This window comes from Pseudochaenichthys georgianus, chromosome 20, assembly GCF_902827115.2.
Source record: "Pseudochaenichthys georgianus chromosome 20, fPseGeo1.2, whole genome shotgun sequence".
NCBI lineage: Eukaryota > Metazoa > Chordata > Actinopteri > Perciformes > Channichthyidae > Pseudochaenichthys > Pseudochaenichthys georgianus.
Genome location: NC_047522.1, coordinates 17853526 through 17872393, shown reverse-complemented (window position 1 = coordinate 17872393; position 18868 = coordinate 17853526). Strand labels below are relative to the sequence as shown.

General features: G+C 41.2%; 1 protein-coding gene across 1 annotated transcript; it reads left to right on the top strand.

Annotated features, from left to right (window-relative positions):
* Positions 1-18491, top strand: ezh2 (enhancer of zeste 2 polycomb repressive complex 2 subunit). The gene is made up of 19 exons (XM_034108564.1): positions 1-88; positions 6257-6380; positions 6593-6721; positions 6844-6963; positions 7458-7578; positions 9545-9730; positions 10268-10373; positions 10893-11056; positions 11218-11315; positions 11689-11980; positions 12462-12628; positions 12806-12941; positions 13457-13582; positions 13662-13840; positions 14252-14347; positions 14485-14566; positions 14645-14725; positions 14808-14892; positions 15463-18491. The coding sequence occupies exons 2-19, from the start codon at positions 6264-6266 to the stop codon at positions 15521-15523; spliced, it is 2346 nt and encodes a 781-aa protein (XP_033964455.1). The 5' UTR covers positions 1-88; positions 6257-6263; the 3' UTR covers positions 15524-18491.
* The last annotated feature ends 377 nt before the right edge of the window (positions 18492-18868 follow it).

The following is an 18868-nucleotide window of genomic DNA, read 5'->3' as shown; positions in this document are numbered from 1 at the left end:
GGGCGGTGAATGCAAGACGGGGAGCCGTTTGAACCGTCGCTGTGCCGAGGCGGAAACATTGAAATTGGACAAATTGTGTATAGTGAGGGTGAGATGAAATGGTGTTATATATATCTACAAACACTGTGCCTTTTATGAAGCCTGGTTTAGAGTACTGTAACGTCTGCTTTTATTCTGTTTGCCGACTCTAAAGCCGTAAAGCCGGCAAAATGTTTCGCTCCTTCTCTGAGCTAACTGCTAGTTAGCTGCCGAGCTAACAGCTAGCCGGATAACAGGCAGCTAATACCCAAGACAAAAGACGACTTTCCCCCGTCACTTATATCCAGAATCACTCTGTTGAATGAGGACTGAACCTCCTGTTCAGGTAAGAGGAGCTGTCAGTGTTGCCGTCTCTTATTTACAGCGCCTTTGTTGCGATGGTCTGCTCTCGATGCTTTGTTGGAGGTCTCAATCTTTGTTAACTAACTGTTAGCTACCTCGCCGGTGCCACATTTGGTATCTCCGTCAAAATATATTCCCCTTGTAAATAAACTTGTTTTAAAGAGTAAACTGTATCTTCAATATGAGATTAGGATAAAACTGTTTATTTTCCAAGTAAACAGCAGGGACTTAAAACTTGACACCGGGTATTTATCGTAAGCTTGAATGTGTTATTTGTTGCTAGCTCTGGTTGATGCTTTTCTTATACAAATGCTTTTTTGTGTGTAACCATTAACTGCCTTCTAGACACGTGTCATGTATATTCAGGTAATGAGGAGAGCATCGATCTGTTTGAAGGGTCATTTTGAAACTAGGGTGCCATTTATATATTTATAAAAAAAAGTGATTAATACTTTATATATTAATATCGGACTAGGATGTGTCATTTGAGGGATTTTCACACATTGGGTGCTCTCTCTGATCCATAAATTAGCCTGTGTTTGTTTATCTACAGGCCTTATTGGTAGTGATGAAAGTACTTGGATACCTTGCTTAACTATGGTGTAGAAATACCATAGACTGACGAATTTCCATCAGAAGTAAAAGTCCTGACTCTAAATGCTGCTAAAGTAAACTTAGAAACACCATCGTCTCCAAATACATAGGGACAGACAAAACAATCTATTTCAAAATCCTACTTAAGTAAAAGTAGAAACATAGGCAAACATCCTCCTCATCACAAGTCATGAATTTAAAAGGCTACAAAGGTAAAAGTAGAAATATTAAAGTCTATAGAAATACTCCACTCGCAAGTAGAAGTCCTGATTCAGTAAAAGTAAAAAATGTTATTGTCCAAAAGTAGCCTACTGCATCACAAGTCAAAAATGATACCAAAGTAAAAAATACTATAGTATCAAAATATTATGTTTTTTTTCTTGTACCGTTTGGTAAAACTCCTTGATACAAATGTGGATTTGGTCATATTAGGTTATATAAATACAATTTAAGTTATTTTAAATACTTCAAGATGGGTACATTATTACAAAATTCTACTAAAGTAGAAATATGAAGTCTAAAAGTACTCCTGTCACTAGTGAAGGTCCTTATTAAAATTCTATTTCAGCAAAAGTGAGAATTTCCTAGTGTCATAATCCGTTACAAGAAAATATCCTGATTTTGAGACATTTGTTTGTGGTGCTGCTAGGTTATTCTGGGATGTGGTTCTATTCGGTCCACACGTTTTATATCAGTGAGGGTAGACTAGATAGACATCATTTTGGTTGGTTTGGTACAATGTGTTCTGCCAGTGCAGTTTGCCATATCTATTACAATCTGACACATCTCTTACCAGCATGTCTCCATGACACTAAATGAAAGAGCTTGATCTCAATAGATCTTGTTGCTACACCTAGACAGGTGGCTTTTGTAATTTGAACACTAAGAAGGGCTAGGAAAAACCCTGTCACCTGTATTTGAATACGAAAATGTTGCCCCATGAAGAAGAACTGAGTGGAAGCTGCTTTTATTTTAATTTTGAGGGAAGTTCCACATATCTAAATCACAGCCCAGTTTTCTTTCACTTCCAAAAGAAAATACAATGAAATGCAATGGAAGTACAGTCTCTGCAGTAGTGAAACAGTCTACAAATGCCTCACATTTATGGAAAATGTAATTTGTAAGAGATTAAGTCTAATCTAATGGCCTGGGACAACAGCTGGAAATTAGCAATGTTGGCTAAAACTGCCCCATTTACTTTTTTTGTGACAGTTGATCAATGGGGACTGTCCAAGACACTATAAACTAAACTAAACACACAATATGAACAAAATGTAAAAGATTCAGCCAACTTTTAATTGAACTGATTTTTCGGTTTTCTTTAGCTAAATAACATATGTGGGCATATACAGTTTATTTTTCTCTTGGAATAACTTCTCTATCCTCTTTTTCTAACATTTAAAACAATAAGAGTATTTTATTTGTTCCTCTAAATTAGCTCTGATATGGTGTTTGGTATTAACAATTAGGGAGAAATCTGGCTGCCATTGTTAAGTTTTAAGCCAATTTCGGGGCCGATCGCCGGAATCAGTATCGGCTGATCCGATCGAGTGGGCGGGGCCTAAATGGAAGATTTAAACATCACTTTAAATCTTCCATTTAAAGTGATGTTTAAACTCAGTTAATGGGGCTCATTCACTGGAGCTTCCACAAACAACAATCAACTTAATTATTACATTGAAATGATGTACATTATTCAAGTTTACATTCACTTTGGATAATAACACGGGAGAAATTAGCGGAAGCGCTCTCTTTTCCTCTCTCCCCCCTCTCTCCCCCCCTCTCTCTCTCCTGACAGCCTGTCAGTATCTCATGCAGCTCACTGATCTAGTAATGAGTGACCCGACAGTGAAGAATAAATATATTTATAATAACTAGTTTAGCTTGTTCCAGAGGTACAAGCTAAACCGGTCCGCCCGCCGGCCCGGTCCGGCGGGCGGAGCTGCAGGATTTCTGCTTCACACACACACGTTGCATACCGCTATTTTACATTACATTGCATTTAGCTGACGCTTTTATCCAAACGACTTACAATAAGTACGTTCGACCAGGAAGACACGACCTTGAGGAAAACAGAATCATATAAGTAAATCAGGTTTCATAGAGCCAATCAGTTCAAGTGCTACTCAACTGGCTTTAGATAAGCCAGTCCTTTATTAGTATATAAGTGCTCTGTTAGCAGTTCTTTGTTAGTCATTCTATCGCTCGAAGTGGAGTCGAAAGAGATGAGTTTTCAGTCTGCGCCGGAAGGTGTGTAAGCTTTCTGCCGTCCTGATGTCAATGGGGAGCTCATTCCACCATTTAGGAGCCAGGATAGCAAACCCACGTGTTTTTGCTGATGGGAACTTGGGTCCCCCTCGCAGTGAGGGTGCAGCGAGTCGTTTGGCTGATGCAGAGCGAAGTGCACGCGCTGGGGTGTACGGTTTAACCATGTCCTGGATGTAGGAAGGGCCAGATCCATTCGCAGCATGGTACGCAAGTACCAGTGTCTTGAAGTGGATTCTAGCAGTTACTGGAAGCCAGTGAAGGGAGCGGAGGAGTGTTGTGGGAAAATTTAGGAAGGTTGAAGACCAGACGAGCCGCTGCATTCTGGATGAGCTGCAGAGGTCGGATGGCACATGCAGGTAGACCAGCCAGGAGGGAGTTGCAGTAGTCTAGGCGTGAGATGACGAGAGCCTGGACCAGAACCTGCGTCGCTTTCTGGGTCAGCTGGGGACGTATCTTCCTGATGTTGAAAAGCGTGTATCTGCAGCAGCGGGTTGTAGCAGCGATGTTTGCAGTGAAGGACAGGTTGTTATCTAGGATCACACCCAGATTCCTTGAGAATTAGTTGGGTGTCGTCAGCGTAGCAGTGGTATGAAAAACCATGCGGGCTAATGACAGATCCGAGCGAGTTTGTGTACAGGGAGAAGAGGAGGGGACCAAGAACAGAGCCCTGAGGGACCCCTGTAGTTAATTGACAAGGGTCGGACTCGGACCCTCTCCAAGTTACCCTGTAGGTGCGGTCTTTGAGGTATGAGGTGAGGAGGGAAAGTGCAGAGCCTGATACTCCAAGTTCTTGGAGAGTGCGAAGGAGGATCTGATGGTTCACCGTGTCGAATGCAGCAGACAGGTCCAACAGGATGATGACAGAGGAGAGGGAGGCTGCTTTAGCAGTGTGCAGTTCCTCAGTGACAGCAATGAGGGCAGTTTCTGTGGAGTGACCTGCCTTGAAACCAGACTGGTGCGGATCCAGAAGGTTGTTCTGATGGAGATAACAGGAGAGTTGTTTAAAGACAGCGCGTTCAAGTGTTTTAGACAGGAACGGGAGGAGAGAGACAGGCCTGTAGTTTATAACATCAGACGGGTTGAGAGTGGGTTTCTTCAGGAGAGGGTTTACTCTTGCCTCCTTGAGACTGTTTGGAAAGTGACCAGAAGTTAGAGAAGTGTTGATGAAATGGGCGAGAAACGGTAGAATATCAGGAGCGATAGTCTGAAGGAGGTTTGAAGGGATAGGGTCCAGAGGACAGGTGGTAGGGCGGGCAGAGGTAACGAGGGTAAGAACCTCACTTGGCGAGAGAGGGGAAAAAGTAGTTAGTGTGCCGGTTGACCGTCGGTGATCCAGCGGTGAGTAAAGGTGAGTCAGAAAAAGACAAGCAAATATCGTCAACCTTTTTTTCAAAGTAGTTAACAAAGTCGCTTGACAGAAGGGAGGAGGGGGGAGGACAGTATAGTGCCATTTATTTAAATTTGATTGTTGACAGTTGCTAATTCCGTTTTAACCCATAAGGACCCAACGTGACACGGGTGTCACATGAACTTTAAACGTTCTGGAAAGTTCCGTGTACAGCTTTAGCCTTTATTTGATCTCTTGAAGTCCCTAACGGAGCCTACACACCGCGGCGTGCGTTGGCAGTGGGCGTGTCTTGAGCTTGGGGAGTCAACGCGACCAACAACCAATCACATTAATGTCCCGCCCCGGACATACAAAGCAAAGCATTCATGCTACATCCATGCTGGCTAAATATACTGTCTATGCTTGCTAGCTGTCCATTCAAACGAAGTACACTGGATATAAACTCCCCAAACAGGCGAAAACCTACCAGTTTCACCCACTGTCTCGGCCACCTCCCCCCATGTCTGGCTCCTCCGGTTTGTATCCCTGTATGTAAAGAGGGACTGGTCATGGGGTACCGGGTGATTCCCTACCGCCACGATAATATTCTCCTCCATTTTTTGACATATGGGAAATAACTGCGGTCTGGCTCTCCCAGCATACACGCGGTTTGATTGGCTAGCGCTTGTACTGTCAGATTTGCATACGCAGGATTTGATTGGCTGACGCCTCCGTCGAGGCGGCAAAAGTAGAACATTGCTCTACTTTTGCAGCGAGCACCGCGAGAGAAGCTACGCTTTGCTCCCACAATGCAGTTCGGTGAATCGTGACGTCACCCCATTCAAAGTGAATGGGCAGAAGCGTTGAAGCGGCAACGCACGCCGCCGTGTGTAGGGGCCGTAAGTGACACACCCTGAACAGTCTGGTGGTGATTTTTGTTCCCGTAACAACATGTCCATGTGCCGGACTAACACATGTGACAGAACTAGCTACATTTCAAAAGCTTTTTGTTGTTGCTAAAGGTAAAATTCAAGCCATTTAAGAATTAAAATGCTTACATAACATGTCCTTTATTACATTCAACCTGTTGTGGAAACATTTCTTGATCAAATTGATATGAAACAAATGAGACAAACATCGCTGTGACAATGGTGTCACATCGGGACTTTAACCCTAAACGTTCACAGTAAACCCAAAGTGACATATATGCACAATTAGAAATATTATTATGATCTGCTCAGTTAATTTAGCTGATTCAATTATATTTAGTTAATATATTCTTTATTCTACAATTCAAAGAATGTTCAAACTAATTGAAACCAAAAAATCATCCTCATTAATTAAGTTATAAATAAAAGTTATTTTACCATTAAACCCCAATGTGACATGTCACATTTCAGATATTTGACCCTAGGGGGGGTTACTTGTCAGAAATGTGTTCTAGGTGGTCTATTTAGTCTAAATGATGTTCCCCTTAATTTTCCCAAAAGTAGAAATGGGTCTGGATTCTTATGGGTTAATTGACCTATGGCTTAAATAAGTTGTAAATAAAGTGTATGTGGCTTTTCCTTAATGGTTGCTGGTATGGTGTTCCATATTTGTACATAAGACAAGCATTTTCATGTTTCTTGTAAAAGCGATGTGTGAAAAACAGAAACTTGAATCTTCCTTGCACCCGCACTGCAGGTTAAAGATGGTGCTGACAGGGAAGCGCTCGGAGAAAGGCCCGGCATGCTGGAAGAGAAGAGTGAAGTCAGAGTACATGAGGCTGCGGCAGCTCAAGCGCTTCCGACGAGCCGACGAGGTCAAGGTTCGTCCACACACACTCACACCTTCATACACTGCACATTTTCAGGGACTTCAGCAATATAGTCAACTAGTTCAATATCCAATGTAGAGCCATGGAGTTGAAGTCACTGTTTTTACTGTAAAATGTTTCATGAAATGATGGCATATGTTAGCAGGTGGCTGACACTTTTTGTCTTCAATTCAGTTAATTTGAATGTCTTTCACCTCTTCCAGAGCATGTTCAACACCAACCGTCAGAAAATCCTGGATCGCACTAAAGTTTTGAATCAGGAGTGGGAGACCAGGCGAATCCAACCAGTGCACATCATGACGTCCGTTGGCTCTTTGAGAGGCACCCGGGAGGTCGGTGGATTCACACCATCCTCAGTACTCTAGTAGACAAAAGGTTTATCCACAAACGGTGGAATGAACCTAACGCCTCTGAAGGTTTGAGGTGTAAATCTTCTCTCTGATTCTCTGTGCAGTGCACGGTGGACAGCGGCTTCTCGGAATTCCCTCGGCAGGTCATCCCCCTGAAGACCCTCAACGCCGTGGCCTCAGTCCCTGTGATGTACTCCTGGTCCCCCCTGCAGCAGAACTTCATGGTCTGCATGTAGTGGAAAATGTTGTGCCTAGTTGTAGAAGTGAAACATGACAGCAGTGATTGGTCAGCGCTCTGTGCGTGTCAGGGTTCCCTTGGTCAAATATTATGTGTTTTATTATTGAGCTTGAAAATAATTGATAGGAAGGCTATATAAAGATTGACACCATCAAGGCATGTAGATTTAGGTTTTATTGAAAAGTCAGTTTTTTCAAATAAATGAAGCAAAGAAATAAGAATGAATATTACGTAATATTCTGCGATGACAAACACAAAGAATATTAAGGCTTAAGACCTATATATTCTCATAAAATAAAAAAGTTAAAAAAACAAAACTTTTCTAATTTGCTTTTCTATAGTGCGTTAAATAAAAGATGATACTCGAATAAATTAAAAGATAACTCATTATCTGACTCATTTCATTTTGGGTCACTCTTCACTTGTTCCTGGTCAAAGTATGTGAATCCCGGGTGTGTGTGACATGTTTGTTTTCTTAAGGTGGAGGATGAGACGGTGCTCCATAACATCCCCTACATGGGAGACGAGATCCTGGACCAGGACGGGACTTTCATAGAAGAACTCATCAAGAACTACGACGGCAAAGTCCACGGAGACAGAGGTGAGGGCAAGGGGGCGTGAACAATGCATGCTGCTGCACTAAATGTTACTGTGGGAACATTTTATTGACAGTTTAAGGAACAAAATAGCTTTTTAGCACACACACAGAAGTAGACATCCAGCTTAGAACAAGCAGTTGGACAAAGTTAACGATTTAGCTTTAAATATATACACAAAGGCTTCTGGAAGTAAAAGATTGAAGACATTTAAAGCTTACAGTGGGGCAAAAAAGTATTTAGTCAGCCACCAATTGTGCAAGTTCTCCCACTTAAAAAGATGAGAGGCCTTTAATTTTCGTCCTAGGTATACTTCAACTATGAGAGACAGAACGAGAAGGGAAAAAAATCCAGAAAATCACATTGTCTGATTTTTAAAGAATTTATTTGCAAATTATGGTGGAAAATAAGATAACAAAAGTTCATCTCAATACTTTGTTATATACCCTTTGTTGGCAATGACAGAGGTCAAACGTTTTCTGTAAGTCTTCACAAGGTTTTCACACACTGTTGCTGGTATGTTGGCCCATTCCTCCATGCAGATCTCCTCTAGAGCAGTGATGTTTTGGGGCTGTCGCTGGGCAACACGGACTTTCAATCCCTCCAAAGATTTTCTATGGGGTTGAGATCTGGAGACTGGCTAGGCCACTCCAGGACCTTGAAATGCTTCTTACGAAGCCACTCCTTCGTTGCCCGGGCGGTGTGTTTGGGATCATTGTCATACTGAAAGACCCAGCCACGTTTCATCTTCAATGCCCTTGCGGATGGAAGGAGGTTGTCACTCAAAATGTCACGATACATCCATTCATTCTTTCCTTTACACGGATCAGTCGTCCTGGTCCCTCTGCAGAAAAACAGCCCCAAAGCATGATGTTTCCACCCCCATGTTTCACAGTAGGTATGGTGTTCTTTGGATGCAACTCAGCATTCTTTCTCCTCCAAACACGTCTAGTTGAATTTTTACCAAAAAGTTCTATTTTGGTTTCATCTGACCATATGACATTCTCCCAATCCTCTTCTGGATCATCTAAATGCTCTCTAGCAAACTTCAGACGGGCCTGGACATGTACTGGCTTAAGCAGGGGGACACGTCTGGCACTGCAGGATTTGAGTCCCTGGCGGCGTAGTGTGTTACTGATGGTAGCCTTTGTTACTTTGGTCCCAGCTCTCTGCAGGTCATTGACTCGGTCCCCCCGTGTGGTTCTGAGATTTTTGCTCACCGTTCTTGTGATCATTTTGACCCCACGGGGTGAGATGTTGCTTGGAGCCCCAGATCGAGGGAGATTATCAGTGGTCTTGTATGTCTTCCATTTTCTAATAATTGCTCCCACAGTTGATTTCTTCACACCAAGCTGCTTACCTATTGCAGATTCAGTCTTCCCAGCCCGGTGCAGGTCTACAATTTTGTTTCTGGTGTCCTTTGACAGCTCTTTGGTCTTGGCCATAGTGGAGTTTGGAGTGTGACTGTTTGAGGTTGTGGACAGGTGTCTTTTATACTGATAACGAGTTCAAACAGGTGCCATTAATACAGTTAACGAGTGGAGGACAGAGGAGGCTCTTAAAGAAGAAGTTACAGGTCTGTGAGAGCCAGAAATCTTGTTTGTTTGTAGGTGACCAAATACTTATTTTACCGAGGAATTTACTAATTAATTAATTAAAAATCCTACAATGTGATTTCCTGGATTCTTTCCCCCCATTCTGTCTCTCATAGTTGAAGTGTACCTCGGATGAAAATTACAGGCCTCATCTTTTTAAGTGGGAGAATTTGCACAATTGGTGGCTGACTAAATACTTTTTTGCCCCACTGTATCTGACAACTAAACTCTGCCCAGCAGTTTCTAAATCTATAAGAGCATGTGAAAAATCTGTAAACCTCAAAATGCCTGCGGTGCAAATAGTAGTAGTTTGACTTTTCCCTGTGACATCCAAACGCATACTTTCCTGCTGAAAAGACATTGTTGTGTTTGGCAGAGTGCGGCTTCATCAATGATGAGATATTCGTGGAGTTGGTCAGCGCTCTCTCGCAGTACAGTGACAACGAGGACGATGAAGAGGAGGAGCAGGACTTCAAGGTGGAGAAGGTAGAGAAGGTGGAGCTGTGTGACAGCAAGGAACATCCAGAGGACCCGCGCAAAGACGCACTCATCAACAATGACAGTAAGTCCCTCACTGAGGGGCTATTGCAACTGCAATATGATTCACTCTTTGTAGGGATTGATCCATTTTTGATTAATAATTCTCATTATCAATGTTACATTAAATTGATTATGCTGTGATTTAATTTTTCTCCCCCAAACAAATCTGTTTTGCAAGGTCTATAGAATACAATTAGTAGGCAATTAATATCTGTGCAGCTCTACTATACTTTGTTAGCCTTTAAAAATGTAAATAAATTCTGTCCCACTTTTAATTAACATTTAAGAAAGAGACGGACCTAAATCTAATTGAAGTCCTGCAACAGGGAAATGTATGGATATAACTTAATAAAGGAATGTAAACATGCTTATTTACTGACAACAGATGTATTTCTTCACGGTTAAGAAATAAAATGACGTGCTGTTTTTTTTTAACACTTACAATGTTTTATTTCTCCTTAAACGCCTTTTTTTTTATAGTGAAACCACTCATTTGGTAAGTGACATTTAACAGGGGTTTTGTGAGTTTTGTTCCCTGATGGAAATGTTACGTCTCCAGGCCGAAGCAGTAGTGACGGCAGCAAGAAGTTTCCCTCTGACAAGATCTTTGAAGCCATCTCCTCCATGTTCCCTGACAAAGGCTCCACTGAGGAGCTCAAAGAGAAGTGAGTGGTTGTGGTTGTGGTTGTGGTTGTGTGTGGTTGTGGTTGTGGTTGTGGTTGTGTGTGTGTGTGTGTGTGTGTGTGTGTGTGTGTGTGTGTGTGTGTGTGTGTGTGTGTGTGTGTGTGTGTGTGTGTGTGTGTGTGTGTGTGTGTGTGTGTGTGTGTGTGTGTGTGTGTGTGAATAACAGGAACACGATGATTTTGTACTGTAACAATATGTGCTTCTCAGGATTTTAGAAACTTATAAATATGCACACACATTACTCAAATATAATCAAATAAGTACACATCCAAGGCAGAACAAATAAGTAACAGCATTATACGTGTAAATTAATCTAGAAAAAAAGAATTGGCAGCCAGTAGCACATGGTAAGTTTAAATTGCAGTTATTTAACAACAGTGTACACATCATTTGCAACATAACATCCAGTGTGAATATACAACGATTCCTCTGAGAAAGATTCTTCCTTTGGAAAATGTATTTCAGTCAGCTTGCAGCTTTGATTTCTGTGTGTGTGTCAGGTACAAGGAGCTGACGGAGCAACAGCTGCCCGGAGCGTTGCCTCCTGAGTGCACGCCTAACATCGACGGTCCCAACGCTCGCTCTGTGCAGCGCGAGCAGAGTCTTCACTCCTTCCACACGCTGTTCTGCAGACGCTGCTTCAAATACGACTGCTTCCTCCACCGTCAGTACATACACACAACACTCCTCAGAAATAACATGGAGCGATTGATCCATTTGAATGATAATGACTTTAAATATAAGGTATAATGATGCATTGATACAATAAGCTGGATTGTTTTAAGCCAAATTATTATCTATTCAGTTTTTTTCTATGTCCTTTAGCTTTCCATGCAACTCCAAACACGTATAAGCGCAAGAACCTGGAGAACCTGGTGGATAGTAAGCCTTGCGTCATGGACTGCTACATGTACCTGGTACAGGTGAGTCGCTCTTAGCACATCTCAAACCATGCTAAAATATCAGAGGTACTTAATTCCAACCATGTGTAACTCTTTTAATAATATAATATAAAACTACTTTATTAATGACCTTTTTTGCACTTATTTATTGTATATTATACTATACTTTTTAGAACATACTATAATTTCTTTTTTACTATCTTCATCCATCTTTATAATATGGTGAGGCATGCAACTGCATTCATAGTAGGAGTCTTATCTCAGAACAAAATAACATGGATTTATTTGGGAATATTTCAAACGCTTTCTTAATCTCACGCTGAACGGAATACATTTGATATTTGAAACTGAAGTATTACCTGATGAAATATTATGTCCTGCTGTGATCTCTCAGGATGGGTTAGTGAGGGAGTACCCGGCCGGAGTGGTTTCAGATCAGGTCAAGACGCCCTCCAAACGCTCCGTGGGTCGTCGCCGCGGACGACTCCCAAACGGCCGGCCCAGCACCCCCTCCGTCTCCTCGGAAACCAAAGACACAGACAGCGACCGGGAGGGCAGCAAGGAAGACGAGCGAGACAACGAACAGGACAACCATCAGGACAACGAGCAGGAAATGGAGCAAGAAAATGGGGGAGAAAATGATAAAGACGACGATGACAAGAAGGATGAAAACACCAGCAGCTCAGGTACTCACTCGTAACATTAAGCTGCCATTAAAGTTGATGTCCTTGTTAGCAAAAACATCTATGTCCATTTCTAGGAAAACCATGGTCCGTCTTTTTTTTCTTAAAGGCTACATTCCTAATTTCTACAGGTTCTCTTTAATGTAAATAAACATCACGGAATCTCTGAAACGAATCATTATTTTACTAAATAATTAAAATACAACTGAATATGTTGTAATATACATTTTAATGTACCCTTGTAGTACAATGTGCACATTTTTACTTAAATATTTCATTTTATATTTTGCACATTTTCACTTTGACTCGTCTTTATATATCATTTTTATTTTATAAAGCACTCTCAAAGTTCCCTTGCAGAGTTAAAACGTAGTCCCTGGTTTTGTTTCTTGGAAGGTTCTTTGTGCCCCATGGAAGTGGATAAGCTCTTTTTGCTTTGTGCGTGTGCGTGTGTGTGTGTGTGTGTGTGTGTGTGTGTGTATAGAGGGTAACTCACGGTGTCAGACTCCAGTGAAGATGAAGCTGAGTGTGGAGGCTGAAGCTGTGGACTGGAGTGGAGCAGAAGCTTCTCTCTTTAGGGTTCTCATCGGGACTTACTACGACAACTTCTGCGCCATTGCACGGCTCATCGGCACGAAGACCTGCAGACAGGTGAGCCCCCGTTGACGTCTAGTTTACCATTTACTCACAGCTGGGGGGAAATTTATCAGAAAGAAAATACTTTTGTCACCTGACAAACTGACCTCGTTATATCGTTTTATCTTTGAACTTAAGTGTGTAGGGGAAAGTTCCTGATGAACTTGTGTTCGCCTTCCTTTGTTCCTGCAGGTTTATGAGTTCAGGGTCAAGGAATCGAGCATCATTGCACGCGCTCCTGCTGAAGACGAGGACACGCCCCCGCGGAAGAAGAAGAGGAAACACAGACTTTGGGCCACTCACTGCAGGAAGATCCAGCTGAAGAAAGGTCAGAGGTCACTGCAGCACTTTACGAAAGGAAAATGGGAAAAGTTTCTATCTAGAAAAGAACCCAAACATGTTGTTTAACTATTGGTTCTTTCACAGGTTTGGATTAAAAGTGTGAATAATATAAATATAATACTAACGTATATAGAATCAATAGTATTTTTTTTTTATGTCTTGTCCTTGTATGTTTCTTTGTAAAGCGACCTTGAGGTTATGAAAGGCGCTATATAAATTCATATTATTATTATTATTAGCAGTTGTATCAGATTCAATAAGAATATCTCATTCTGAAATGAATGAGGCTTGAACCTCAGAGGATCACACATTTCTGAACTAAATGTTATCAGACTATCCAAGTCAAAGTTTGGCAAACACATTTCTAAATGTATACAGTACATGTGAAATGATTTTAAGAAGATCACGGTGAAAGAAATGGATAAATGAGTGTGTTAAGCCTAGATGAATCTCTGATTTTGATGTGTTGTAGCACAATATTTAACCTCTGCATCTCTACAGATGGCTCATCCAATCACGTGTATAACTACCAGCCATGTGACCACCCGCGGCAGCCCTGCGACTCCTCCTGTCCCTGCGTCACCGCTCAAAACTTCTGCGAGAAGTTCTGCCAGTGCAGCTCTGAGTGTAAGCGCACACACACTCTCATTCCTCAACTATATCCCTGCAGAAAGGTAATGGTAAGCTTTGCTCGTTACGTATGCAGGTCAGAACCGTTTCCCAGGCTGTCGGTGCAAAGCTCAGTGCAACACCAAGCAGTGCCCCTGTTACCTGGCGGTGAGAGAGTGTGACCCCGACCTGTGTCTGACGTGCGGCGCTGCAGATCATTGGGACAGCAAGAACGTGTCCTGCAAGAACTGCTCCATCCAGAGAGGCGCCAAGAAGGTCTTTATTTATTCACTGCACACCTTTATTAACACTTGAACATGGGATGATATGAGCACAACCCACTGCGTTCAGTAGCAAAATATCCTAATTGTACTCTGCAGTTGAAAAGTTTGGAAACAGCGAATGTTTATCTTTTTTTCCTTTTTTTTTAATAATTATTTTAACCAAGATAAAAAACGAATTCCAACAAATGTATTTTTTGTCTCTAGATTTTTCCAAAAAGACCCCGTTTCAATGTTATTCCTACAAAATAAAAACCTTTGCAGAGAGACTTTCTACAACCTAAAAGCACTTACCACCTGTTGTAGATGTAGACGTTTCAGACATCGGACTGAAGCTGTTATGATAAATAATAAACCTTTTTAAAAACCAGTTTTTTGTATTTTGTGATGTTCCTCTGTCTCTCAGCATCTGCTGCTGGCCCCCTCAGACGTGGCCGGGTGGGGCATCTTCATCAAAGAGCCGGTCCAGAAGAATGAGTTCATCTCCGAATACTGTGGAGAGGTAGGACAAATGTCTGTGTACAAAAGTATTTCTGCTGCAATGCCATGCACACCTTTTTTGAAGAAAAAATCCACTTTTTTGTATACCTCTTGGATCTGCGAGATGTATTTAAATGTTGTGGGGAAATGTATTTGCAGATTATCTCTCAGGACGAAGCAGACCGCAGAGGCAAGGTCTACGATAAATACATGTGCAGCTTCCTCTTCAACCTCAACAACGGTAAACACACTTACAGATTGAGAAACTGACCGTGTCCCTCAAACGCAGATGCCCAATACTGTTTTCATTTCTCTGCAGACTTTGTTGTTGATGCCACAAGGAAAGGCAACAAGATACGCTTTGCCAACCATTCTGTCAACCCCAACTGCTATGCAAAAGGTGAGAAGAGCTGCCACTACAAATGAAAGCATGCATTATAAACTCAGGTGGAGCTGCGCTAACATGTGTGTGTCCTCTGCAGTGATGATGGTGAATGGGGATCACAGGATTGGAATCTTTGCTAAGAGAGCCATCCAGACTGGAGAGGAACTTTTCTTTGACTACAGGTCAGTAACACCTAGAGTCTGATTGTCTTTTTTATTAAAAGCTCCTAATAATATTTCAGTGTCCAGCCCCCTCTGAGTCAGTGTTAATTAAACACAGGCCATATCAATAACATATTTTATAGCATGAATGTACGGATACAATTTAAGATCTGATAAATAATCTCAATTAATAATTTCCTCAATGAAATGCCAAAATTCTAATGTATGTGATGTTGCAAATATCTCATTTGAGAAACGACAGACACTAATATCAAATGAGTTGCTGATGAAATCTTGTTTAGAGATGTTGGCCTCTGCTTGAATCAGACCACATTTTGTCCAAAGAATAAAAATATTGAAACTAAAATATCTCTTTTTAAGCGGACCCTTCCTGCACCACTTTATTTCCAATGATTTCAATAACACAAGGTTTCAAACCTGAGCAACTGTTGGGTCAGAGCTACCCCGTTGCTCCTGATAATCTGAGTGAACCGACTCGCTCAGACGTCCTGATCTGTGTGTGTGTGTGTGTGTGTGTGTGTGTGTGTGTGTGTGTGTGTGTGTGTGTGTGTGTGTGTGTGTGTGTGGCAGGTACAGCCAGGCGGACGCTCTGAAGTACGTCGGAATCGAGCGGGAGCTAGAGATGGCCTAACGGAAGCTCTACCTCCCGAGGATCGCCAACACAAAGGCCTTACACTCAAACACAACACCCCTTCCATTCAGGAAACCAGGACGACTAGATGCTAGACAGCTTCAGGCAAACTGGGAATATTTGAAGCAGAATTTTTATGCAGTTTTTTTTGCCACAAAAAAGGCTTTCATATATTTTTTGCTTCTTGTGATTTTTCAACAAATCTTCCTCTTCTGTGGAGACCGGCTTTATGAATCTTCCCTGAGCTGGAGCTCGTCTACGAACTGACTCTCATTTGTCGTTTTTTGTAATCTGAACTGTAAATGTTCTACAGTGCGAAACCCTATGCCGCCTGTTTGAAACGGGTTCATTCGTTTTAGCTTCAGGGACCAAACACATCCACCAGCCGCTTTCACACCACGGCCTGGACTCGTTTTGCGATTTTTAGTTTCAGTGTTTTTATACGGTGTGAATTACCGGATCACTGTCTGTAAATCAGGAGGCCTTTGCTAAGTCTCACCAGATCAATACAGATTTCTAGGGCTGCACAGACATGTTTTCATTGTGATAACCTCTAAATCACTCGATGCCGACGTACTTCAGAGCGTCCGCCTGGCTGTATCAAAGTCATGCCAAACATTGACTGGCTCTCCGTTGTATATTAACTGAATATACAGGAGTTTTGACAGTTGGTTGGACAAAATATTGCATTTCAAACATTTATCAATAATGGAAACATGTACTTGTTGCAGCCCTAGGTTTAGTTAGTCGACAATTGTTGACTTGTGTTTATATTTAGTAAGAACAGTTTGGTATGAGACGTGATGAAGAGTATATCTTCTACTGATTTCTTTGTTTGGTTTTTAATATTTGAAACGGCTGATGCAAAAACTGGATAAAAAGCTGATGGAGAATAAGTGCTGGATATATACGAAAGTATATATCCAGCACTAATTCTTAAATTAGTTTTAGCGGCATCTTTTATAATTGAAATGCCTCCAGTTTGATCATTCGATGTTTCTGTTAAACACCAGCCAATGTGACCTTGTCTCAGATATCTTTCTGAGGGTGGGTTGATTTTCAACAGCTTGAAAGTGGCCTCCAGGTTTCTGTTACCAAATGCTTTGTGATGCTGCATTCAGGTGCTAACGTGAAAACACAAAACCAGCACTACTTGACCACGAAACTCAACCCACCAGAGAAACACTTTGAACCTTTCTGTCTGTACTTTAAGCTTCATGTCGTGTGCATGTGCTGCTCTCCTCTGAGCCGCACTGCTTTTTTCTTTCTTTCAAACTCAACCAAAACACACGGTTACTGATGAAGGTTTTTATTCATTGTTTTTGTCATCTCTCATTATTGAAGATTATTGAAGTTTCCCAGCAGCACCGTGCTCTACTCAAGAACTCGGTCCAGTTTGTTTTCTACATCTCCTTGTTTGGTTCGATTCAGGTTGTTTTCAGTCCACAGACTTCACCGTAGTGAGCTAGATCTGTCTGTAGAACATGTAGGAAACATTCCTGACTTTTGACATCCTTTTGACATCCTGCTAAAAAGCAGTATTTCCTGGCAGCAAAATAAATAATAGTCATCATGGCTCAATATTATTCTTTATTTTTAAGATCTGTTAGTATCTGCAAGCAACCAATGGACCAAAACTAAAATAAGTTACATTTCTAATAATGTAAGACGGTAAATATCCACCTTTTGATAAGGTCTGTAAGATTTTCCATTTTGTATTTAAGTAAACAACTAAAGGCTAGTAATCATTAGTAAAATTGATGCCAGTTAATTTTCTGTTAATTATTTCTTATAACAAACACGATAATGATGAGATCTTGAGTTTCGAGTAGAGCACAGTGACGGGAAAATTCTCACTTGTTTAAAGTGTTTGTAGATGTTTGACCCTGCGCTGTGCCTTGAGTCCTAAACTCACCAGTCTACAGTCCTATCAATCAGCCAGTCTGATGAATTACTTTCTGCATGATGAAGAGAAAACAGGACCTCTGACTGTACTGCCTCCATGTGATGTCCAATCACTATAAATATATTTTCTCTTGTTAAATAAGCCTTTTTACCAACGTGCAAACAATCACACTTTGACTGTCTTTTTTCTGATGTGAATACTGGTGCTTAAAAGAAAACCAGACTGCCCAGCGTCTGGCCCACGTGAAGCAAAACCAGCCTCCTCTTCCTCCCTTTCCTACTTTACACCTGTAGTTTATAACAATCTCTAAGGAGACAGACAGAGGGACGTCTCGTGGTGCTCTCGTGTCTGGAGGTGACTATCAGGACTCTGAAACCTGGTGCTCTTTGGCTTCCAAACAGTCAAATCCGGGAATTGTTCCAGGTGGAGATTTTCCACATCTTTTTTTTCACATTATTGTGCGTTAAAATTGTGAATACGATGTTCTGACTACAACCATGTGACCCGAAAGTGTGAATATTTCAAATGGAAATGTTTAGGAACCCTTAAGTCTTTTTTATAACATCACAAACCATTTCCTGGTGATCCCAGTGTTACTACGTTCTTCAGTGTGGATGCATTTAATTGGGCTGCGAAAGCATTTAAAGACCATATTAACTAAGATTATCCAAAAACAAAGCCCACAGCAGCTGCTTTCATCCAGAGGAATCAGTTTGATTACAAACCAGCCACTTTTAAACATGTTGTACATGTTTAAAAGTGGCTGGTTTGTGTGAGACTGAACACACAACGTTTCTACATGTGTCTGAAAGCGTTAATGTTGGCCAAAGGCTGGTTAAAGGTCTCTATGATATTCTTAAAATGGTCAAAATAAGTGTTACCCAGCCCTTGTTATGGTCGAACCTGCAGGTTATTTAACACCGTTAGTCTGCGTTAACTTTTCTCTTTTCTTCTTGTCAAACCAGGACCACTTTTTTCCTCCGATGACACAGGTGCTGAATTTGTAATGTTTACAGGGATTTTGTTGTTCAAAGTGATGCAGATTAAAATATTATAAATGTTTGTTTTGTGTCTTTTTGAATTTACACTAACAAAACCTCTATTTTAACAGGACTGATGAGAAACGGCTCTGGAAAAAGTTCTAGTATAGTATGTCATGAAAATATAATTTTTTTTATTTATAATTGAGAAAATAAGTCATAGTATATCAATAAAATGCTTATTTTTTTTATTTTTTTAAGCAAATCACAGTATAGTGAAAACATTATTCAATAAAATAAGAAAAACAGTCAGTCAAGTGTTACAATGTTGTAATCTGTTTGTGTTAAAATAACTGTTAAAACATTTGTATGCTATTGTTTTAAATCCAGTCATTAAAAGCACTCATTTAACCTGTGAAAAGGCTCTGGTTTCAGGTGAGGGCAAATTGCAAGCTGGGA